Source organism: Oncorhynchus masou, chromosome 6 (genome assembly GCF_036934945.1).
Source record: "Oncorhynchus masou masou isolate Uvic2021 chromosome 6, UVic_Omas_1.1, whole genome shotgun sequence".
NCBI lineage: Eukaryota > Metazoa > Chordata > Actinopteri > Salmoniformes > Salmonidae > Oncorhynchus > Oncorhynchus masou.
Window position 1 is genome coordinate 27321872 of NC_088217.1, and position 25620 is coordinate 27347491.

Sequence of the window (25620 nt, forward strand, 5' to 3'; positions counted from 1 at the left end):
TAACATTTCAACCACCTCGCTCAGTTTCCCTGTTCTGTCACTGTGCCTGTGACTAACTGTATGGATACTTTCTGCTCTACCACCACACACACACACAGCGAGCCCGGACTGGTGGGTGGAGGGGGAGGAGTTTGTGTCAGAGGAGGTTGAGCTGTCTACTGTGAGGTTTATAGAGTAGCAGACAGGGGTGCTGTCCTACAAAGAGGGAATAGAAGAGACTCTGACAATGAACGAAAGTAGACAGTAAGAGAGAGAGACAGAAAGGCAGAGATTGAAAGAAAGTCTACATGCAGCCAGCCTGGGACAGCTGGCACTATAGAGACAGACGTTGGACTCTAGCACTCATTTCCTCTCTGCTCCACTGCAAGCCCAACTCCTTCAGCTCACCACTGCATCAGGAGAGTCAGCCCATGTGGAGAGGGAACCAGTTTATTTTTTTCAGACACAGCATCTAGGTCCTGAGGCAAGGAGAACTGAAGCAGAGTCCTGCAGAATTGCTGGTGAGTGTTTTAGTTTTTGTTCTAGTGGTCACATTTCCAACCAGTGATGTGAGTGTGTTAGTCATTAAATTGTACTGAGTTATGTTGTGAGTAATGTTAGATACAGTATGTTTTAATTTGTTTAGCTCTGGGCTGGATTTGTACAGAATTTCTTAGATTGCAACTCTAAAATCAGATGGGATATCTGCTTCTTTTTCATTGAGTATTAGCTATATAAGGAAACATATTGTATTGTACAAACATGGGATCTTAATTTGATCACCCTGTTGCAGGATAACTTTGGTGTATTTTTCCTTCACGAAAAATGGATCAACCCCTACAAAAATGTCCATTAATTATAATACATACTGTATAATAATTCACATTTGCTGTTGCTGCAGGATTCTTTTTGTACTGATTCTTTTTGTATTTTCTGCAGGATTATGATCTGTACTGATTATATGTAACAACTGAAAATGAATGGGGATAACATTAGTATAGATTTATGTGATATTTACAGTCCTGCTGTCAGCTGAGTGATGCTACTCTTTATGGTGGTATTTATGGCTTGTCTTTTTCCTTTGGGGGTACAGGAGGAGGAAACATTGCAGTAACAACTTAGAGTGTCTGTGTGATTATGGATGACTCCAGCCGTCATTTTGAGTAGAGCGTCTTCCTCCATCATGGTACAGCAAAGGGGACCCAAATACCCAGCAGTTATGGACAGTGATATGAGCCAAGAGGTTTTCTTGGGACTGGGTGCAGATGACAGGGAGGAGATTTTTGGACGGTTGCCCCCCAACAAAGACCCCAACTGGTGCAAGACTCCCACGGGTCACATCAAGAGGCCCATGAATGCATTCATGGTCTGGTCGCAGATCGAGAGACGGAAGATCATGGAACAGTGGCCAGACATGCACAATGCAGAGATCTCCAAACGCCTAGGCAAGCGCTGGAAACTCCTCCCCGACTATGAGAAGATCCCCTTCATCAAGGAAGCGGAGAGGCTCCGGCTAAAGCACATGGCCGACTACCCCGACTACAAGTACAGGCCCCGGAAGAAGAGCAAGAGTTCCATTCCCGTGCGGGTTGGGGACAAGGTCCCCTTGAAGACAAGCAAGTCCCACCAGGGTGGTCGCGCATCTGCTTCCGCAACCTCCACCGCTTCCAGCAGAGGGCTCAAGATACGAACGCCTTCCTCCAAACACAGAGCCAGCTTCGACAGCAATAAGTTCAAAGGTTACGATGAGGGCATCAGCGATGATGACACAGTGGATGTAGAGTTGGCCAGTCCGATGACGAGCCAGCCAGGAGGGCAGAGGCCAGCCGTGGGTGTCTTCCACCACCAGCAGGCTGCCATGACCCCCGGCGAGCAGCAGACTCAACTTAAAGCCCAGCTCAGAGTCAAAGTGTCGACCACCATCTCCAAGCTGCCTGTGGGCCTCTCCACTGGGTCTCCAGTACCCCACAGCCTCCCAGAGTCACCCCCCAGGGTGTCCTCTTCCTCTGAGCCTCTGGCTACCCTCTCCTCCACCGGCCGCTCCTCCACCGGCCGTTCCTCCACCCCCACCTCCACCAGCTCCTCCTCCTTCGTGTCGTCGGCCTCCTCCGACGAGGAGCTGGACGAGGAGATTTTGCATATTAACTCCAACGCCAACTTCGACACCATGCCTATGGACTGCTCCACTCTGGACAAAGACTTTGACGCTACATTTCACACCAACTCAGGATCCCACTTTGATTTCCCTGATTACTGCACCCCGGAAGTGAATGAGATGATATCCGGGGACTTGCTGGTGCCCAGTATCTCTGACCTGGTGTTCACCTACTGAGGCCCAGCAAGCCTCTACAGGATTCTGGCTTACTGGAAGAATATATACTATTCATAAAAGCCTGTGTTTTTTTGGTTATATTATAAATTGGACACTTTATTTTGTATTTTCTCAATCAAGTCCGTAAGTGCTAATTCTTCACTTTTCCCAGTATGCCACATCCTGAGGGTCTGGTGTACAAACAGTGAAAGGTTGCTCACGTCAAGCCTTTTATCAGAGTTCAAATATTCAGGCACTGAACAGATATGTTCTTAGTAGAGGGATAATAGCGCTTTCAACAGTAAACTTATTCAGTATTTTTTCTTCCGTTTTAACCGGAGCGTGTACAGTAGCATTTCCATGTCTTTCATATGCATTTGTTGTATATGAAGCAGCATAACAACCATGTTCTGACATAATCAACCAAACTCAAGGCAGCAACTGCAGATTCAAATAAAAAAATGCATGTTATCAACAAATCATCTGTAATTATCAAAGGGTAAAAAGGGAGATCATGTGAGGAATAGTCCTTATGTTGCAGCTAATAGTCCTTATGTTGCAGGTAATAGGAATCTGCAGCACTTGTCATCGGGCTTTTACAGTAGCATCAGTTAAAGCATAGGCTCTCTCCAGGAGAGAAATCCGCTGCATACTCTGTAATTAGGTAACAGCACTTTCATCGCCTTGCTAATAGTGCAGACTCCAAGACATGGAGTTAATGTAAACACAAGCCTTGTGTGTGTGCCTGATTCATTCCAGACAGTTGTGTGACTGTAACGGTGGTAGGTGGTTAGAGAGTAGGGCTAAGTACTGGAGGGGGAAGAGGAGGAGTGAAAGGGGGGTTGGGGGGGGTCTATGATGGGGGTCAGGAGAGGCTTTTCATTCAGGGAGCTGTGCATCTGCCCTTGCAGGCAGCAGCCTTTGTGTCGGTGTTCAGAGTGTGAGTGTGTGTGTGTGTGTGTGCGTGTGTTTGAGCTCAACTGAGCGAGCGTCTGCCAGCCGGGGAAGTGTAGGGGGGGTAGTGTATTCAGGGGGAGATGAGGATCATGGCCATCCACACAGCCACCAGCGCGGTAAAATTCATGTCATGTCTGCAGTCTGGCTGCAGCTGCCTGATCAGGGCCGATTCAGCGGTGAATGGAGGCGAAATCTGTGACTGCCAGCTGTCCCTCCATTGACTCTCTCAGGGATCGTTTTGTCTAGAGGTCCTACTGCCTCCCGTGGCTCATTCATCTGCCCTGATCTGGGGATGAGATGCACGCCACCTCTCCTCTCCTCCTATCAGCCCCTATCTTCTCTCTCTCAAATAACCGCGAGGGGACGAGGTGACAAAGCGAGAGAAGGAGCCAGAACCCCTCCCCCTCTCTCCACCACAACATGTGACCTTTCTTCTTTTCATCCCTCTATCCTCATTAATTACATCGCCTAGCTTTGGCACCGTGGCGAAAAGGACCCGTGTTATTTGCTTACTCTGGAGAGACAGGGGACACATGATGGGACCATGGCGGACACGCTGGAAGTTTGTTTTCAGACCAAAATGCACCATTTGGAGTAGTGTGATAATGACTGTGTGGTACAGGGACCATGACAAGAACCGTACTGGATTTTGTGTTGTGTTCCTCCTCAGTCCCTCCCCCAAGGAAACACCTGAAGGAACCAATGCGTGTCTATTTGTGGCAGGGTTTTAGTTCCTTGTGATGATGTCTGGATAGAACTGCACCATAAACTTTACAGTACAATGTCTTCATTAGCAAAAAAAATGAATAAACCAGGTAACTTGTTTCTGAACTGGAAGGTGGCTTCCCTCTTAGATATCAATGGTAGGAGAAGACATATGAAGAGATGGTTCTACTACAACCCGAGGCCTTTAAGAGTCCATACAGCAACACTGTTTCCTTTCTTCTGTTACACATAAGTAGAAGTTCCTCAACACTATTGGAAGGATACCGTGTGAAAAGAAAATAATCCAGCAACAACATCCAACCTCCATCTAAAAGTGAACTGCAATCAAGGTTTTAGACATACTGCATGTGTCCTAGTGATTGCCAGTATTTTGTACTTTTAATAGGCACCCTTTATTGGTTAGCATAGACAAAGTGTGGGAAAGTTCACCATTCCTGATGAAACAAGTGAAATTACAAATGCAGATTCAGCAAAAATGTATTGGCTCACAAATTGAATTGGTATTTCAGCTCTTGATCATGCACATGATCTGTCTGGCTATAATATTAGCAGTCAACAAACCTAAAGTACTCTACAGTGTAAACAGACACGTCCTATGGTAATGGAACCAATACTGAATTCAACACCAGCAGTAAAAATTGGACTCAGGACTAAAGTAGCAGCTTACTGTGGAACAACTCCTATTTCTAATGTGCTGTATATGTCTGTGTATTAGATCATCAACCAAAAAAATTGGTAGCTGCAAGAAAATGTGATACTGCTAAGTAATACATTTTCAGATTCAGTCTTTGAAATTAGTGTTTCAATCATTCAGGTGCATTTAAGTATAAATGAAATATTTATTTAAAATTACATTAAACAAACAAAACATTCTTAAGCAAAATGTTCAAAGGGAACACCCTTGACCTAAACTAACCAGCATTTTTTATTAGAATGATACGAGGCTCATTTTCTTTCTTTCTTTCATATTTTAGAAAGAGAGCTAGAAACCGGGCTAGACAACTCACAGATGGGCTTCAGCAAATTAGTGTCAGAGTAATAAATGAAAAAAAGATGGAGAGAAATTAAGCTGGATAAAAATACCCATCTGGTGGCACCTCCTACTCTGGGCCAGCCTTTGATGAATAGCATTCCCTGAGATGGAAATACAAGGACAAAGCAAATTTCATAGAGCTGTTGGCCCCCCTCTCCTACTGCCTCCCACATCACAAGTGGGGCACAGGAGCCCCTGCCATACTGAGCATGTCTGACTGCCTGTTTGTCTCCAGCTTCATGCATGTGGCTGCCACCACTGCGACAAGGGGCCCCTCAGCAGGCCCAGTCCAGGGCTATAGGGGTCAACAGGGGCCACTCTCAGCCTCAGGGTCCTAGTAGGACTTAACTTACCATTCCTTTAAACCACAACGACCTGAGAACACAACAGCAGCACTGGGACACCCGGCCTGCTGCACACAGAAGTAGCCAAAATACGACCATGATGCCTCACATTTTAGTACACATTGTTTACAAGGTTTTACGGTATTATAGACTAAACTGAATATAGAATGTTTCCTCTGTTTTTCATCTTCGCAGCAAGGGTTGCTTTGATTTATTTACAATGTCAAATATGATTTGTAATCTATTCACCAGCATGTTTCTGGTCTTAGTTATAGCAAATTGTAACAAAACGTATTTCTGTGATATGAAACAAACTGAATCTTGTTTATCTGAAAATGTGCTTGTGTTGATTTCCCAACATTATTGTAGAACAGGGGATAATGGGGGTGTTTAAATATATTTTCATGTGCTACAAATGCATTGGATCCAGCCTACACTCCAGAGTGTACTAGTCAGAACTGTCTAATCAAATATATAAGGCTCACCCCTATTCATCATATATATTGTATATTGACATACATTTTATGATCTGCATTGATGAATGTAATTGGTCGATAAGTAGTACCAAAATTCTGACATTGCATTGATAATAGGTATGCATGTACAAATAGTAAACGTCTCTGAAATTGGAATAACTGCACTTCATATAGCCCCCCATGCAACACCTTATAATTGAAAAATTGGGGGAGAATGTCATTTCGAAATATGCATCACTATGCTAACAGAACATATTGCTAATATTGTCATATTGGAAACCCCCTCTGCTGTGTAGACTTTTTCATTTCTGTACTATTCTTTATGGATTGGTGCATAACAAACTATGTATTTATATCAATCAGGCAATTGCTATATTGCAATTCGATAAAGCTTGTTTATTCCGTGTGTAAAATGGTTAAACAACTTACCATCTCGTTCATCTTAGTATCACGTTTTACCAATAATTAGCATTGCTTTATCATGTATATGTATGCTTTTGTAGTGTGGTACATTAAGCTGTTCTGACAGCGAGTATGTGGATAGAAGTAAAAGCACTTTGTTGTAAATATGTACGTAGATTTGAGAGATGCCATTCTCATTTTGGATAGAGTTAATAGTGTAGTGACTCTGCATTACTGAATAAACTGTTACAGTCAACGTTGGATGTCTGTCTCAAACTCTGTTTCTGTCTGGGTAGAGTGGAATTTTCTGTATCAATCTGGAGAGGGAATATTCTCAACTGCCTTCTGGGGTCTTAACAGTTGGCTTCCACTGTGATAACGTTGTGTGTCGGTTGTTTCAGGGTGTCTGCCAGGATGCAGATGTTCTTGTGGTCAAACCTAAGGAACCTGAACATGTGCACTTATGATGTCATTCACTGTACATGTACACAAGATATATTCGAAGCACACACTGAAACCACTATCACACACTGACTGAAAACCCACCACAACACATTCTCACAATAATTTTTTAACACTTAAAGTGTAGTGACTGTTATTTCAGCACATTGAAGAAATACATTGAGCTAGGGGTTATTCCTGAATCCAACTGAGCAACAAAAATTATTCTAAAGGGGAATTATTTGGTCGACCAAATAGTGTGCCCTTCTGAATTCCCATTTAGAATTCTGACCTGGGTCTGCAGCCAGCTGGGCTTCTATAGCCAAAGGCCATGTTTGACTGCTTATGGCTGATGAGGGTGACATTTATCCCTTTTGTCACTTACACACGAGACGGTGTGGTGAATCAAGCAGACATGCAGTGTGCATCAAGCAGACATGCAGTGTGCATCAAGCAGACATGCAGTGTGCATCAAGCAGACATGCAGTGTGCTCTTCACCATTATGCCAGCTCCAGATTCAAATATGGGTTAAACAAATGGTATCAACAGCTGCTGAAATAGAGGCCAGACTGAATATTCAGCCCATTTCAGGGGTGAGTGACACTTTGTGTATTGAGAGAGAGTGTATTGTCGGAGCGCCCAAGCAGCATGTAGCAGAGTAGACGTGGTTGGTTGGGTGGAGGTTTGATGTGTGTCACGCTCTTGATTCCCTGATTCAAATAAGCTGATTTTGTGAGAGACACCTGAGAGGAATACTCAAAGGATTATGGGTAGCAGCAGCTCTCACATTAGATTAGATGCACCTCACACTCTCTCACGTTAGATTGGATGCATGTCACTCACTACCACCCCCTCCCTCCTCTCCACAACATATACTAGTTTACCCAGGAGTCACACCATAATATCTGACAAATAGCACTCTCCCAATGCCCTAAACACACAAATGCACAGGGATAACTGTATCTGATAACTAACTCCCAGAGCTAGGTGCCACATAGCTCTACACATGTTGTGAGTGACCTGACTCATCATTGCTCACCAAAGGTGTCAACAGGCATCCATTTTGTTTCACTACCTGGACCCTTTAACCTTCTTACAGCAGCCCACAGTGATAACTGCCCTCAAAAGTGTGTCTGCCTGGTGAAAACAGCCTCATCTGTAGAACAACTTATTGAGTTTCACGGGGAGCTTAGGTAAACACATAGCTGTTTTACTGGCTGAATCATTGAAAGCTTACATTTCACTAGGACCAACTACCAATGGCTCTGATGGAATTAGCCAATAAAGGAGCATTTCTCCACCACTTTTCTCCCTGGTCAGAGAAAATTAAATGTACTGTTCTGTCCCTCTTGATGTATCTATTCTCCCCAGGAAAACACAGTCCTGCTAGGAAAGGAATTAGGTCCGTGTAAACTGCTTATCAGTCCACTCAGGCCCATACCAGGATTAATTAGGCCTAATTGCTGTTCTTCCAATTATGCAGTGATGAGCAGAGAGACATGATTATTGCTAGCGAGCTCTGAAGGACTGAAGGAGAGTCCTCCTGCATAGTCTGAGGAGTGGGGAGGCAAGGATTGACAGTGGAACGCATTGTGTATTTGTGGGAGTTTTTGGGAGAGAGAGCGAGTGTGTGTGTGTATATGTGTGATCTCAGTGTATTTTTGTATGTGTGTGGTGCTCCTAAGCAGCAAGACAGCCAGACCTATGTCACATCAAATCAAATGTTATTGGTCACATACACATTTTTAGCAGATGTTATTGCGGGTGTAGCGAAATGCTTGTGTTCCTAGCTCCAACAGTGCAGTAATATCTAACAATTGGAATTAAGAAATATAGAAATATTTGGACAAGCAATGTCAGAGTGGCATTGATTAAAATACTGTAGAATAGAATATAGTATACACATATGAGATGGCCAAAGCAGTATGAGAACATTATTAAAGTGACTAGTGTTCCATTCTTAAAGTGGCCAGTGATTCCATGTCTATGCATATAGGGCAGCAGCCTCTAAGGTGCAGGGTTGAGTAACCGAATGGCACAGTGTTCTAAGGCACTGCATCTCAGTGCTAGAGACATCACTACCGACCCTGGTTTGATTCCAGGCTATATCACAACTGACCGTGATTGGGGGTCCCATAGGGCGGCGCACAATTGTCCCAATGTCATAAGGGTTAGCGTTTGGCCGGGGTAGGCCGTCATCGTAAATAAGAATTTGTTCTTAACTGACTTGCCTAGTTAATTAAAGGTTAAATAAAAATAAATCCAGATGGTAGCCAGCTAGTGATGGTTATTTAACAGTCTGATTGGCTTGAGATAGAATCTGTTTTTCGTCTCTCAGTACCAGCTTTAATGCACCTGTACTGACCTCGCCTTCTGGATAATAACGGGATGAACAGGCCGTGGCTTGGGTGGTTGATGTCCTTGATGATCTTTTTGGCTTTCCTGGGACATCAGTTGCTGTAGCTGTCCTGGAGGGCAGGCAGTGTGCCCCCAGTGATGCGTTAGGCAGATCGCACCACCCTCATGTACCAGGCAGACTACTGGGATTCTGTCTGTGCCATGGTGTGATCTCTCAGATGAGGCTGCTGAAACTGTGTTTGTCACAGTTTATCTATCTATCTCCTCCTTCCACAGGAAAGACCACAAGTGGAGTTTTGTGTTTGTCCTTTTGGAAAAAGACCAGCCTACATCATATAAATCCAGTTATTCTCTGGATCTCCTCACACACATATACACACACACACACCCTCAAATTAAAAACACACATTACCATGCGTTTGCCCTCTGGAGAATGCCGAGATTTGAGTGGGCCAGAAGACATTGGTGTGGACAGATTTGGACTGTCTGTCCCCTTTGGGCCAGTCTAGTAATGTAGTGACTCCAGACAGGCTGCGTTACGGTGTGGAGGGAGCCAGAGGAGGCCACACACTGCCAAAAGGGGACAGTATGGAGGCTGTAAAGAGCTGAGCAGGCCAACAGCTGGCACCCTGCCCAGTGACCAGGCAGCCAGCCGCCACAAGAGTACAGGCCTGAAAGCCAAGACAGACATACAGCCAGGCCAAGGATACATCCTAAATTGCACCATATATCCTATATAGTGCACTACCCTGTGGGCCCTGGTCAAAAGTAGTGTACTATATAGGGAATATGGTGCCATTTGGGGTGCAGACCAAGTCTGCTTCAGGTGCTGCTGGAGCTTAGAAGTCTATGGAATAGTCCCCCTCATTCAGTATAGACAGTGGACTTAAAGGCTAATCCTGATAAGTGCACATTGGAGAAGTGCAGTCTTGGTTTATGTGCATTGCGGTTCACCAGTCCCAATTCAAGTTCACTCTTTTGAATTGCTCTCGGTATCTGCATGCTCCAATTAGATAAAGCTAGTTGGATTCAATAGAGTATGTACATACAGTACATGACAGTCACAAAACAACACATTTATCAAGAGTTGACAGTATGTTGCTACCTACGGTACTGTATAGTATCTGTAGTCCTTACTGTAAAACCTGCTTTCTCCTGCCCAGTTGCTTTGAGTTCTAGGTGTTAAAAATAGTGACAACTGCAGCATTTCTTTAAGGGCTGGCAAAATACACACCATGCATCACTGAGATGTCTATCGCTTTTATATTGTCATGAACTGCACCAGTTCACATTTTCTGGGAAAGCCATTTCAGAGTTGACATTTTCATAAAGTGCTGTCTGAACATGTGTGCACAAGTGTGTGTGTGCGTGCACGTGTCAAATCAAAAATCAAATCAAAGTTTATTGGTCGCGTAAACAGTTTAGCAGGTGTTATAGTGGATGCAGCGAAATGCTTATGCTACTGGCTCCTAACAATGAGGTCAAACAGCTAAAATGTAATGAAAAATACCAAAAAAAGAAAGGCAATAAAATCAAGAACAGCGGGACAAATCCAACTAACAACACAAACAGCACTACTGTACGTGTGTGCGGGTGCGCATATGCCTTAGATGTTGTAATTTGTATCTTTCATGGCAGTCCTGTACATTTTGGTCAAAGTTATTGCACTACTTCCACCTCAGGTGGCCTAAGCCCAATTTTATGGTGATTAACAGAAACACACTTCACCCACGAATTTACAACTAACCAGAACAGTCCAACCTGACTTATCCTTTAATGGCCCATGCACTTTTACGCCTCATCAATGTCAATCTCTGCCATAGGTGGCTGTGTAGTGTGCACTTAACGACTGGGCTTTTCTATAGGGCTATAGCTTACTACCCACACCATTGACTTGTTATATAAAAGGCAACAACATTTGGTTGTAACTCGCCTGAGGTGCTTGCTGAAGTTGCATTGAATTGAACACTGAAAAATATAGACCACATCATTGACTTGAAAAAAACCATTTAATTATCAGAACATATACTGTATGTCAAGGTATTACCTGGAATAGTTTTGAATTGGGGGGCAAACTGTTACGATCCAATGATTGAGATCAATGCATAGGCCTACGTCTGCGGAAGAATGCAATATCCATATCCAGCTGTATGTCAGTTATGTTGAGCTCAAGCACAGACATATAGACATCAAGACAGATGATAATGGTAAATTTCATCCCAAATGGCACCATATTCCCTGTATCAGCGTTTCCCAAACTAGGGGTTGCGCTTGGTTCATAGCCACTAGATGAGGTTGTAATAAACAGAGCAGTTTCTGTTTTCTTCCTACAAACGTGTCTCTATCATTTGAATGGTTTAAGCTACAAAAATATGTTGACCCCATCCTGAAAGATAGGACTCTCAGAAACCCGTACGTGTCTTCTGTTTCCCTCTACACTCTGTCCACAAGCCTCATTGGAACAGAGTGGACAAGACCAGGCACTAAATCAGATGATAGGAAAAAGAAAATCATCAACAATGATCTTCTTCTCAACACAAAAGATCATACACAAAATGATTGTCTGATGATTTTCTCATCTTCCCAATCAATACCTTTTGATCCATTTCAGTCACTTCAAACCATACTGTGAAAAGTACTGTCAGACTGATTTCTAATGGACTATCAGAGCCCAAATTTTAAAAGTAAACATTGGCCCTTGACTACATCACTTTTTTTACATGGTGGAGTCGCATAAAATGTTGGGGAACCCCTGCCCTATATACTGTACTGCGCCACTTTTGACCAGGGTCCATAGGGGGCCCATTGGGCTCTGGTCAGTACAGTACTGTATGTAAGGAATAGGGTGCCGTTTGGGAAGCAAAACCACATTAGCATTTCCAGGGAGGCAGTGTAGTAGTAGCCTACATGTCTGGACATGTCTTGCATCAACAGGATAGGCACAATCAATCTGGCAACCTGCTCCTGGCTATGACCTACTTCTCTGCACACTGACCTTCAGCGGTGGAAGACATTCTCCAGACACACACATAGACACCGACAAACATGACACACACTGACACCCTCTCTACAGTCAGCCAGTGGTTTGTATTAAAAAGCCAAGCTGAGCAGTGTGTCTGTGTGTTGTGCTGTATTTTAGTCATGTGTCTGAGAATGCAACCATGCTGTGTTACCACATTTTTAAAAGACTGATACACATTTACAATCATGTGTGTCTGTATACATTATGTATGTATGTGGGCGAGCGGGTGTCAGTGTGTGTCATGTTTGTCCGTGTCTATGTGTGTGTCTGGAGAATGTCTAGTGGTTAGAATGTTGGACTAGTAACCAAAAGGTTACTGGATTGAATCCCCGAGCTGACAAGGTAAAGAATCTATCGTTCTGCCCCTGAACAAGGCAGTTAACCCACTGTTCCGAGGCTGTCATTGAAAAATAAGAATTTGTTCTTATCTGACTTGATAGTTAAATAAAGGTGAAATAAAAAAATTTACCCACACACATCCTCCCCACCTGGGTGCATCTACACCAGAGCGAGCTATACGTACACATCGGAAACACTCATGAGTTTGTAGGCCACTGCTTGTGTCTGAACTCACTTCAAGATGGAGAAGTTCTCTCTCTAATTACAAGCATCATGGGGTTCAGAGCCTGCCCTACGTGTCTCTTATCAAACATTACAAGACATTTGCCAAAGAGTTCAGATACTGATACAGTGTTAGACCTCTTCACTGTAAAATTTGCTGTACAATGTCTGCCCTTTTGTAAAATGGAGTTCAAAACATCCATTTAGTTCTTATTAAGTGTTAAAGTTTGGGAAAGTCAAAGGGAAGGACACGGATGTGGTTTTAGCAGGCCTCCTCATCCTGATCCTCCTCCTCCACTACCACGCCTCATGTGGATGTTATTTCTACTTCGCTCAAATTAATTTGCCTTTAATCCTGTGTATGCCAGTAGATTTACCCACTTCTCTCTGGGTTTACAGGGAACTTTGAAAGTTTCACCAAGTGCAGTCGCAAAAACCATCAAGCACTATGATGAAACTGGATCTCATGAGGACCTTCACAGGAAAGGAAGACCCAGAGTTACCTCTGCTGCAGAAGATAAGTTCATCAGAGTTTCCAGCCTTAGAAATTGCAGCCAAAATAAATGCTTCACAGAGTTCAAGTAACAGACACATCTCAACATCAACTGTTCAGAGGAGACTGCGTGAATCAGTCTTTCATGGTCAAATTGCTGCAAAGAAACCACTACTAAAGGACACCAATAATAACAAGAGACTTGCTTGGGCCAAGAAACCTGAGCAATGGACCTTGGTCTGATGAGTCCAAATCTGACATTTTTTTTATTACAACCTCTGGGTCTTTGTGAGACGCAGAGTAGGTGAACGGAGGATCTCCAAATGTGTCATTCCAACAGTGAAGCATTAATGAGGAGGTGGTGCTTTGCTGGTGACACTGTCAGTGATTAATTTAGAATTCAAGGCACACTTAACCAGCATGACTACCACAGCATTCTGCAGCGATACTCTACCGCATTTGGTTTGCACTTAGTGGGACTATCATTTGTTTTTCAACAGGACAATGACCCCACACACATACAGGCTGTGTAAGGGCTATTTGACTAAGAAGGAGAGTGATGGAGTGCTGCATCAGATGACCTGGCCTTCACAATCAATTGACCTCAACCAAATTGAGATGCTTTGGGATGAATCGGATGGCAGAGTGAAGGAAGAGCAGTCAACAAGTGCTCAGCATATGTGGGAACTCCTTCAAGACTGTTGGAAAAGCATTCCAGGTGAAGCTGGTTGAGAGAATGCATAAAGTGTGCAAAGCTGTCATCAAGGAAAAGGGTGGCTATTTGAAGAATCTCATAAAAAATATATTTGGATTGGTTTAACACTTTTTTGGTTGCTACATGATTCCATATGTGTTATTTCATAACTTACTGTACTGTATACATTTGTGCTTAAGATAATCATTTGATTGTCCAACTGGGATATAGTAGGCCTAAATCATGAATGGTTGACAAAATGTTGACATTATGGTATATTACTGTACAATCATTTACCATAAACAGTTTGATGTATTCTACAATGTAGAAAATAGTTTTAAAAAAATAAAGAAACACCCTTGAATGAGTAGATGTCTACCAAAATGAGTAGATGTCTACCAAACTTTTGACTGGTAATGTATAAAAACTGCTTCCCTCGTTGACCTTCTTGTATGGACTTGGTGTGGGTTTATCAGCAGGGTTTCTATAGATTTAGTGGGAAAAGACAGATTAACCTCAATACATCCCAACCCATTAAAGCCTTTAAAACAACCACTGTTACATCCACGTGTTATACCGTGCAAGCAGTGCACCCATGTATTACCACCGCAATTTAGCTAGATGCGCCTTTTCTTTTTCTAAAACATTTTCAACATACTGAAAGTGAATTTCATTGTATATAGGCCGTCATTGTAAATAAGAATTTGTTCCTAGTTAAATAAAGGTTAAAAAAAATTAGGATGAAAAGGTCACATGTTGATTGTGTTTTCGGTGGTTTGACAGATAATTTTTATTGGGATGAACAACATTTAACATTTACATTTAAGTCATTTAGCAGACGCTCTTATCCAGAGCGACTTACAAATTGGTGAATTCACCTTCTGACATCCAGTGGAACAGCCACTTTACAATAGTGCATCTAAATCATTTAAGGGGGGGGGGGTGAGAAGGGGGGGGGGTGAGAAGGATTACTTATCCTATCCTAGGTATTCACAACACCACATGCTGGTCTTGTAAGGTTCTGTATTCATTTTTTTAGTCAACCATGTGTTCTGTTTTGTTGTGTTCTTGAACGTAGCCCTGTTTCTTTGTGTTCTTGAACATAGCCCTGTCTTTAATTTTTGTTAATTGATTTCACCTGTGTTAGTTATTCACCTTGTCTCATCAGCTCCTTATTTAGTTCAGTTCATTCTGTTTGTGCCGTTGGGAGGTACTCCACTAAGCCTTTTCCTAGCTCGTTTGTGAGAACCAGTTATCGCCTTCAGTCCTAGTTTTAATTCACCTGCCTGTTTGCCTACCTGTGTATGACCATTGTCTGCCTTTGACCACGATTCCTACCTTCTGCGAAAGCAACATAAACACCTGGTGCACTCTGTGCGTGAATCTACACCTTTTAACCCAGTAAGAGGAGCATGTGGAGAAAATCTGCCCTCTTCTCCGCCAGCCTATCCCTACTTCTCCAATGCCAGGAGAAGTAACCCATAGCCCTCCTTCATTCATATCCATGACTGGAAAATATGACGATTCATCTGGGAAATGTCAAGGATTTCTGATGTAATGCAGCAAATACATTGAGCACAACCCCACTAACTTCGCCACTGACAAAAGCAGGGTGGATTTTGTTGTATCTCTCTGCAAAGCCCTGGATTGGGCCACCGCCGTATGGACTGCCAACAGAACAGACCTCGGATCCAAGTCCCATGTCCACACGCTCTTCAAAGAGGTATTTGATCATTCTCCTTCCGGTCGTCCTATAGGAGACCTCCTCATAGAATTTCAACATGGACGCAACTCAGCTGCTGAGTATGCCATTGGCTGCAGGGAGTGGATGGAGTGAGGCTGCTTTCCTTACCGTCTACCGAAGAGGGCTCAACAGGGAACTTCAGGCCTCTGGCCTGTAGAGGTGACCTTCAGGATTTAAATCAACACATTCCTCTGTCCATCTCCATCGACCACCTCATCGCCGACCGCCGAAGAACTCTGCCACCCAGGAACCCAAAACCTTCTCTTTCCATGATTCCGTCATCCCGTCCGAGTCTTCCAGAGCCCATGCAGTTGGGCCATGCTCCTCTCCTGTCTATCGAACGTCGAAGGCGGATCCAAGAAGGGCTCTGCCTATACTGTGGAGGGAAAGATCATCTACTCAGCCATTGCCCTGTCCCCCCCCCGCCATCTCGTGGCGACAAGGTGAACTACTGTCCTGGTCTTCTACCTGCTTCACCAGTTGTCTCAGCCTACCCTGCAGAACCAGCACCATTGAGGCCTCTGCAGTACCACCCACCATGCCATCTGAATATGCACAGTATAGCAATGTATTCAGCAAAAAAAAGGCCACCACATCGCCCTGTGCTATTGACTTGGTCCCTGGAGTGTCCCCACCGAAGGGCCGTGTTTACCCCCTATCTATCCTGGAAAATGAGGCAATTCATTTTTTTTAAATTTTACCTTTATTTAACCAGGCAAGTGAGTTAAGAACACATTCTTATTTTCAATAATGGCCTAGGAACAGTGGGTTAGCTGCCTGTTCAGGGGCAGAATGACAGCTTGTCAGCTCGGGGGTTTGAACTTGCAACCTTCTGGTTGCTAGTCCAACGCTCTAACCACTAGGCTACGCTGCCGCCCCAGTGTAGCCTAGTGGAGAACTACTAATGGAGAACTACATTGATGAAACACAAACGGTTTCATTCGTCCTTCTTCCCCAGCTGTGTCCAGCTTCTTCTTCGTTGGGAAAAAAGGACGGTGGTCTCCGTCCATGTATTGATTACCGTTCCCTAAATGACGTCATGGTCAAGAAATGTTTCCCTCTGATCCCAGTGACCCTTGAACAAGTGGGCCGCGCCGACATCTATACAAAACTTGACCTGCGAAGTGCATATAACCTTGTCCGTATACATGAAGGCGACGAATGGAAGACAGCCTTTATCACCGTATGATGGCACTATGAATACCTGGTCATACCCTACAGCCTTACTAATAACCCCTCCATCTTCCAATGATCAACCGCTTTCTCATCATGTACATTGATGACATCCTAATTGACTCCCACTCCCTGAAGGAACACATACAGTCTCTGTGCTCATAGGCAAACATGCCATATAGAATGATTTGACCTAAAACCTTAGAAGGTCAGGAGAGCAGAGTATCAGGATTAATACATTATCACACTGTATAACTTGTGTTCTTTATAACTCCAAAACTGGCAACTAAAATCTAGTCTAATCTGTCTTCGTACAGTCAAATTAGACTAGACCACCCAATCAATATTATGGTTATCGTGGGATGTCTGAATAAGCTCTGGGTCGAGGGCCCGGGACCGGTCTTCATGCCCATAACCTTCCCAGTCCACGAGATAGTGCAACCTCTCAGGGGGGGGGGGGGGGGACTGCGGGTTGAGACTGGAGGATGGAGAGGACTGTAGGTGGCCGGTTTTAACAGAGACACATGGAAGGATGAGGAGATTTAATATTGATGGTAACTGGAGGCGGTACATGACATGGTTGATGCGATGGGTTATCTTGATGGGACCAATGAAGTGAGGACTGAAGTTTTTGCAGGGGTAGAGAGCCACACGCTGTCCGGGGTGAAAGAGTGGCGAGAAGGCTCTGCACGTGACGCCCGCTCAATGTCCGCGTCCAGCTCCCACACTACAGGCGCCACCAGACACGAAGCTGGGAGTATGGGAGTGGGATCCATGGACCGCTCCTCTGTGTCATACAGCCGAGACAATGCGTCTGCCTTAACATTCTGGGAGCCTGGTCTGTAAGAAAGAGTAAACACAAAACGAGTGAAAAACATGGCCCACCTTGCCTGGCGAGGACTCAATCTCTTCGCCTGCCGGATATACTCCAGATTGCGGTGGTCAGTCCAGATGAGAAAAGGGTGTTTAGCCCCCTCAAGCCAATGCCTCCACACCTTCAAAGCTTCTACGACAGCTAACAACTCTCGGTTCCCCACATCATAGTTTCGCTCCGCCGGGCTGAGCTTCTTCGAAAAGAAAGCACAGGGGCAAAGCTTCAGTGGTGTACCCGAACGCAGAGAGAGCACTGCTCCTATCCCAGCTTCGGATGCGTCCACCTCCACTATGAATGGCAAAGAGGGATCCGGATGAGCCAGCACAGGCACCGAGGTAAACAGAGTCTTCAGGTGCTCAAAAGCCCTGTTCGCCTCAGCCGACCACTGCAAGCGCACCGGGCCCCCCTTTAGCAGTGAGGTAATGGGAGCTGCCACCTGACCAAAACCCGGATAAACCTCGGGTAGTAATTGGAAAACCCCAAAAAACGCTGCAACTCCTTTACCGTGGTTGGAGTCGGCCAATTACGCACGGCTGTAATGCGGTCGCTCTCCATCTCCACTCCTGAAGTGGAAATCCGATGCCCTAGGAAGGAGATGGATTGTTGGAAAAACAAGCATTTCTCAGCCTTGACATATAGATCATGCTCCAACAGGCGACCAAGCACCCTGCGCACCAGGGACACATGCTCGGCGCGTGTAGCAGAGTATATCAGAATATCATCGATATACACCACTACACCCTGCCTGTGCAGATCCCTGAAGATCTCATCTACAAATTATTGGAAAACTGATGGAGCATTCATCAACCCATATGGCATGACCAGGTACTCATAATGACCTGAGGTGGTGCTAAATGCCGTCTTCCACTCATCACCCTTCTTAATACGCACCAGATTGTACACTCCTGAGATCCAATTTTGTGAAAAAACGTGCCCCGTGCATTACCTCAATAATCGTATTGATCAGAGGTAGCGGGTAACTATATTTCACTGTGATTTTATTAAGACCTCGATAATCAATGCACGGGCGTAAACACCATCCTTTTTTTTCACAAAAAAGAAACTCGAAGAGACGGGTGAAATGGATGGCTGAATGAACCCCTGATGCAGGGATTCAGAGACATATGTCTCCATAGCCTCCGTCTCCGCTTGCGACAGGGGATACACGTGACTCTTGGGATATGCAGCGTCTACCAGGAGATCTATCGCACAATCCCCCCGTCGATGGGGTGGTAATTGATTCGCCTTCTTTTTACAGAAGGCGATAGCCAAATCGGCATATTCGGGGGGAATGCGCACGGTGGAGACCTGGTCTGGACTTTCCACCGTAGTAGCACCAACGGAAACCCCTAAACACCTACCTGAGCATTCTCGCGACCACCCCGTGAGAGCCCTCTGTGGCCAAGAAACAGTGGGGTTATGACAAACTAACCAGGGTAGGCCTAGCACCACAGAATACGCAGGAGAATCAATAAGGAAAAGACTAATCTTCTCCTTGTGACCCTCCTGCGTTATCATACACAAAGGTGCTGTCAGGATTTGGCCAGGGTTGTTCCAGTTGTTTGTCAGTAGATGTCCCCATTGTGCTTTTTGTCCCTGTGTTTTTCCCTTGATCCCCATTATTGTTTGCACCTGTGTCTCGTTTCCCCTGATTGTATTTAAACCCTTTGTTTCCCTCAGTTCTGTGCTCTGTGTTTGTATGTTAGCACCCTGCCCTAGTGTTCTGTGTGCTCTTGTCGATTCCGGGTAAAGTTCTTGTGGTTTTCTGTTTTTTGTTTTTGTTTAGTTTTGGTGAGTTTCTTTTTAGGTTTTTTGTGTTTTACCTTCCACCTTTTGGATTTGCCATTTTTTATTTTAGGATTTTTTTCTTTATTAAATACACCGTCTTAAGTACTGCTGTGTCTGCCTCATCTTCTGGGTTCTGCTGTCTATTCGTGGCTCAGTTGGTTAAGTGACTGTTTCTCACTCCGGAGACCCAGGTTCGAAACCGGGTCCTGACAGAAACACAGAGCCAAAAATGAACCCAGAGGCAGCCAGTTCCCAGGACCTTTTGCCACGCTGTCCCACCACCAGGAGACTGTCCAACGCCACGAAGCCGCCCTGGTTCAGCAAGAGGCCTTAATGGCTAGACATTCTCATCTTCTGTCGGAGATGCTGACTTCCATTAAGCAAATATCTGATCGACTTACCCCGGCAACAGTTCCCGTCCCAGTACCTCAAGTTCACGTACCCATGGCAGTTAACCCCCTGGCTGAACCTCGTCTTCCACCTCCCCAACGGTTCTCAGGTGATCCAAGTGCTTGTAAAGGGTTTCTCACTCAATGTTCTCTCTCCTTTGAGCTGCAACCCTCGTCGTTTCCCACCGACCGGTCTAAGATCGCATATATCATCACCCTGCTGTCGGAAAAAGCCCTGGCCTGGGCTACTGCTGTGTGGGATGCCCATAGTTCCTGCTGTGCCAGCTACTCTGCCTTTGCTGAGGAATTCAAACGAGTGTTTCAAGGCCCAAGCAGTGGTTCTGACTCAGCCAAACAGCTCCTGACTCTCCATCAAGGTTGGCGCAGCGTGACGGACTATGCCATCCAGTTCCGCACGGTGGCAGCAGCGAGTGGCTGGAACAACGAGGCGCTCACGGTGTGCTTTCTGAAAGGCCTTTCCGACACTATCCAAGATGAACTGGCCACTCGGGAACCACCGGACAATCTCGAGTCCCTGATCAAGTTGGCCTCACGCATTGACCAGCGTCTGAGAGAGAGAGAACTCAACCGTAGACCTCTAGCCCCTATCAGTCCCAGCTCCGAGTCCCCACCTTTATCATCACTGGCTCCACCGGAACCCATGCAGATTGGACGCATCTCCCAGGCTGAGAGAGACCGCCGGATGAGGGAGCGACGCTGTCTATATTGCGGCAAACCGGGCCATTTCCGTTCCACGTGTCCCGGGCTCCAGGGAAACGCTCTGTCCCGTACAGACCGGGGGAACTGTAACGGGAAACATAACTTCCTCCCATCCGTCCAACTCCCGTCTGCTCATTCCAGTCACCCTCTCCTGGGACAACCACAAGCTTCACCTTCAAGCCTTGGTAGACTCTGGAGCCGCAGGTAACTTCATGGATGGTGTCTGGGCGAAGGAGAATGGCGTTCCCTCTGAACCTCTAAGTGACCCCATGAGGGTTACTACATTGGATGGAAGCCCTTTGGGATCTGGACTTGTCACTCATGTCACTACCTCCTTGAGACTTTCAGTTTCACAACACCAGGAATTGATGAACTTTCATTTGATCTCCTGTTCCGAGTTCCCTCTCGTCCTTGGATACCCCTGGCTTCACAGCCATAACCCTCACTGGTCTGTGGGCACTATCGACTAACCCTCATCGACTGGTCTGTGGGCACTATCAAGCAGTGGGGTCCTACGTGCCAAGCTACTTGTATTTTCCAGAATTCCCCGAGTTCTACTCCCGAGTCTTTAGAATCCATCGACCTGACCCGAGTTCCCGAGTGTTACCATGACCTCAAACTGGTGTTTAGCAAACAGAGGGCCACCATGCTACCACCCCATAGATCTTACGATTGCCCCATCGACCTGTTTCCGGGCACTTGCCCCCCAGGGGTCGGATCTTTTCCCTATCTCCACCCGAACGAGCTGCTATGGATACCTACATCAAGGACTCTCTGGAAGCAGGCCTCATGCGTCCATCCACCTCCCCGGCGGGAGCAGGGTTTTTCTTTGTGGCCAAGAAAGACGGTGGGTTACGTCCTTGCATCGACTACCGGGGACTCAATGACATAACCGTCCGTAACCGTTACCCGCTACCCCTTATGGCCACAGCCTTCGAGCTGCTCCAGGAAGCAGTTGTTTTCACTAAGCTTGACCTGCGGAACGCATACCATCTTGTGCGGATCAGACCTGGTGACGAGTGGAAGACCGCTTTCAACACGCCTACTGGTCACTATGAATACTTGGTGATGCCCTTCGGCCTGACCAACGCCCCAGCGGTGTTCCAAGCGCTCATAAACGATGTGCTTAGGGATATGCTTAACATATTTGTGTTCGTTTACTTGGATGACATCCTCATCTTTTCGAGCTCCCTTCAAGAACAAACTAAGCATGTCAGACAAGTACTCAAACGCCTCCTGGACAGCCATCTGTACGTTAAGCCGGAAAAATGTGAATTCCATTCATCCCGAGTACAATTCCTGGGATTTGTAGTGGAACCCGGTCGAATCGGTTACCTCCCTGATAAACCCTGACCCTAATGGTCGACCATCTAAGGCATGAATAGTGAAAGGCATATCCACAGGAACAATAGGGATCCCTAAACTATGAGCTAGACTTTTATTAATGAAATTCCCAGCCGCACCTGAATCTACTAGCGCCTTATACTCGGAATGCAGTGAAAAATCAGGAAAAGAGACAGAGACAAACATTAGTGCAGCAGAGGGCTCTGGATGAGAATGGTGCCTACTCACCTGGGGTGATGCCAGAATACCCTGCCTGCCCTCTCTATTCCCAGAGGAACCAACCCGGCACCGACCAGCAGTGTGCTCTCTGCGACCTTGAATGGTGCTCGAGCGGGAACCCCCTCCGGTCTCCCTGCGCACCATCCCTCCCAATTCCATAGGTTCGGGAGAGAGGGTGCGGGAGGATGGAACAACCAGACCCCGATCTAGACGTCCACGAGTAGCCAGCATGTTGTCCAGCTTGATGGACATGTCCACCAGCTTGTCGAAGGTGAGGGTGGTGTCTCTACAGGCCTGCTCCCGATGGACGTCCTCGCGTAGACTACACCGGTAATGGTCGATCAGGGCCCTGTCGCTCCATCCAGCGCCGGCAGCCAAGGTCCTAAACTCCAAAGCAAAACCCTGTGCACTCCTCGTCTCCTGCCTCAGATGATAGAAAAGCTCACCCGCTGCTTTGCCTTCAGGTGGGTGATCAAATACTATCCGGAATTGGCGGGTGAACTCCTCAAAATGGTCCAGCGCCGCATCCTCCCTACTACACACAGCGCTGGCCCATTCCAGGGCTTTCCCGGTGAGGCATGAGACGAGGGCGTAACTCTTCTCACGGTCAGATGGTACTGGGGAGGCCATGGCTAGATACAAGTTCAGTTTAAGGAGGAAACCCTGGCAGCCGGCAGGATCTTCGTTGTATCCCGTAGGTAGAGATAAATGGATCTTTGATTCCGGAGAGGAAAAAACGTTGACGGGAGATTCCGGTGGTGGTGGTGGTGGCGCTGGAGAAACTCCCTGTCTCTCCCAGCGATCCATTTTCATGACAATTTGATCCATGACGGAGCTGATAACGTCAAGCTCCCTCGCTTGTTCTTGAACGCGTTCCTCCAGGTCCATGGGCATAGTGTCCTCTCCTGCTGACTTCATATATGGTCAGAGATTCGGTCATGCATAGGTGTAATAGGTGGCAGGGAAGTCAGGCGCAGGAGAGTCAAATGGAGTGTAAAATGGAGTCTTTTAATAAAGTCCACGGAGTATGCTCCATAACACTAAATGTACATAACAAACAAACATGGGTACAAGGACCTGACACGCACCTATACAACAAACACACTACACTTACAATAAAACAATCTCTGACAAAGACATGAGGGGAAACAGAGGGTTATATACACAACAGGTAATGAATGGGATTTAAAACAGATGTGTGGGAAGACAAGACAAAACCAATGGAAAATGAAAAAAGGATCAATGATGGCTAGAAGACCGATGACGTCGAACGCCGAGCACCGCCCGAACAAGGAGAGGCAACGACTTCGGTAGAAGTCGTGACAGGAGGCTTAAACCCTGTACATCATGAAATTATGATTCGCCTCACGGATGGCAGGCCGAGTCCACATCAATCACAGAATTGCCACCCCGATAACTTCGCCACCACCCATATGACAAAAAGCGTTGCTGCAAATGGCACCGGCAGAATTTCAATGGGGTTCCACTCCGATTTCAACAAATAACAATCTGAAGATATGCAGCAAGGCCTCCAAAGTGTGAATAAATAAGCATAAGAACATAAGCCTCTTATATTTGAGTTCAGGTCATAGTTTATAATGTACATTAGTCTGAGGGATTAAGGAGCTATAATATGTCCGTCTAGTTTTAGTCGGTGTGGCCATGACCACCACGATGACAGAGACTTTCTATAAGCCAGTAGTGTTTAACCCTGGGACATGGCTGGGAAGGGAATTAATGTGAAGGTAGAAACTGAGTGACTTCCATTTTACATTTGACTGAATGGAATACAATGTCCTGGTTTTTGTCCATAAACGCTCAAAGTTGTTGCATTCGTTATTAAAAATGAATGAAGTCAAGACAACCTGTGCCAAGTATATCGGCAGCGCACGACAATAAATTGAGGCATGGTATAGTGCCACTGACAATAGCACCTACACCACCCGATGTTACAGGAAGGCCATAAAGATCATCAAGGACAACAACCACCCGAGCCACTGCCTGCTCACCCCGCTATCATCCAGAAGGCGAGGTCAGTACAGGTGCATCAATGCTGGGACCGAGAGACTGAAAAACAGCTTCTATCTCAAGGCCATCAGACTGTTAAACAGCAACCACTAACATTGAGTGGCTGCTGCCAACACACTGACTCAACTCCAGCCACTTTAATAATGGGAATTAATGGGAAATGATGTAAAATATATCACTAGCCACTTTAGACAATGCTACCTAATATAATGTTTACATACCCTGCATTATTCATCTCATATGTATACGTATATACTGTACTCTATATCATCTACTGCATCTTTATGTAACACATGTATCACTAGCCACTATGCCACTTTGTTTACATACTCATCTCATATGTATATACTGTACTCGATACCATCTACTGTATCTTGCCTATGCTGCTCTGTACCATCACTCATTCATATATCTTTATGTACATATTCTTTATCCCCTTACACTTGTGTATAAGACAATAGTTTTGGAATTGTTAGTTAGATTACTTGTTGGTTATTACTGCATTGTCGGAACTAGAAGCACAAGCATTTCGCAACACTCGCATAAACATCTGCTAACCATGTGTATGTGACAAATAAAATTTGATTTGATTTGATTTGTATACAGTAGTTCAAATAGCACGGTATACAGTAGTTCCAATAGCATGGATTACAGTAGTTCCAATAGCATGGTATATTTCTACTGACATACAGAAACTTTACATGAACCACATTTTAGAATGGAAAGAGACAATTATTTTGTATACATGACTTATCTGTAAAGGTCAGCTAATTTGTTGTGACATAACACACCTCTTATTCTACTATATACAGTCTCTTATTACTAAGGTGCTAAAGATACAGATAGACAGTCTCTTATTACTAAGGTGCTAAAGATACAGATAGACAGTCTCTTATTACCACAGTGCTAAAGATACAGATAGACAGTCTCTTATTACCACAGTGCTAAAGATACAGATAGACAGTCTCTTATTACCACAGTGCTAAAGATACAGATAGACAGTCTCTTATTACCACAGTGCTAAAGATACAGATAGACAGTCATTACAGTGCTAAAGATACAGATAGACAGTCTCTTATTACCACAGTGCTAAAGATACAGATAGACAGTCTCTTATTACCACAGTGCTAAAATACAGATAGACAGATAGATACAGATAGACAGTCTCTTATTACCACAGTGCTAAAGATACAGATAGACAGTACAGATAGACTTATTACCACAGTGCTAAAGATACAGATAGACAGTCTTATTACCACAGTTATTACAGTCTCTTATTACAGTGCTAAAAAGATACAGATAGACAGTCTCTTATTAGACAGTCTCTTATTACCACAGTGCTAAAGATACAGATAGACAGTCTCTTATTACAGTGCTAAAGATACAGATAGACAGTCTCTTATTACTAAGCTAAAGATACAGATAGACAGTCTCTTATTACTATTACAGATAGACAGTCTCTTATTACACAGTGCTAAAGATACAGATAGACAGTCTCTTATTGCCACAGTGCTAAAGATACAGATAGACAGTCTCTTATTAC

General features: G+C 45.1%; 1 protein-coding gene across 1 annotated transcript; it reads left to right on the forward strand.

The window, feature by feature from the left end:
• The first annotated feature begins 402 nt into the window (after positions 1-402).
• On the forward strand, positions 403-3085 carry LOC135541054 (transcription factor SOX-4-like). Its single transcript, XM_064967187.1, has 2 exons — positions 403-500; positions 1073-3085. The coding sequence occupies exon 2, from the start codon at positions 1121-1123 to the stop codon at positions 2309-2311; it is 1191 nt and encodes a 396-aa protein (XP_064823259.1). The 5' UTR covers positions 403-500; positions 1073-1120; the 3' UTR covers positions 2312-3085.
• The last annotated feature ends 22535 nt before the right edge of the window (positions 3086-25620 follow it).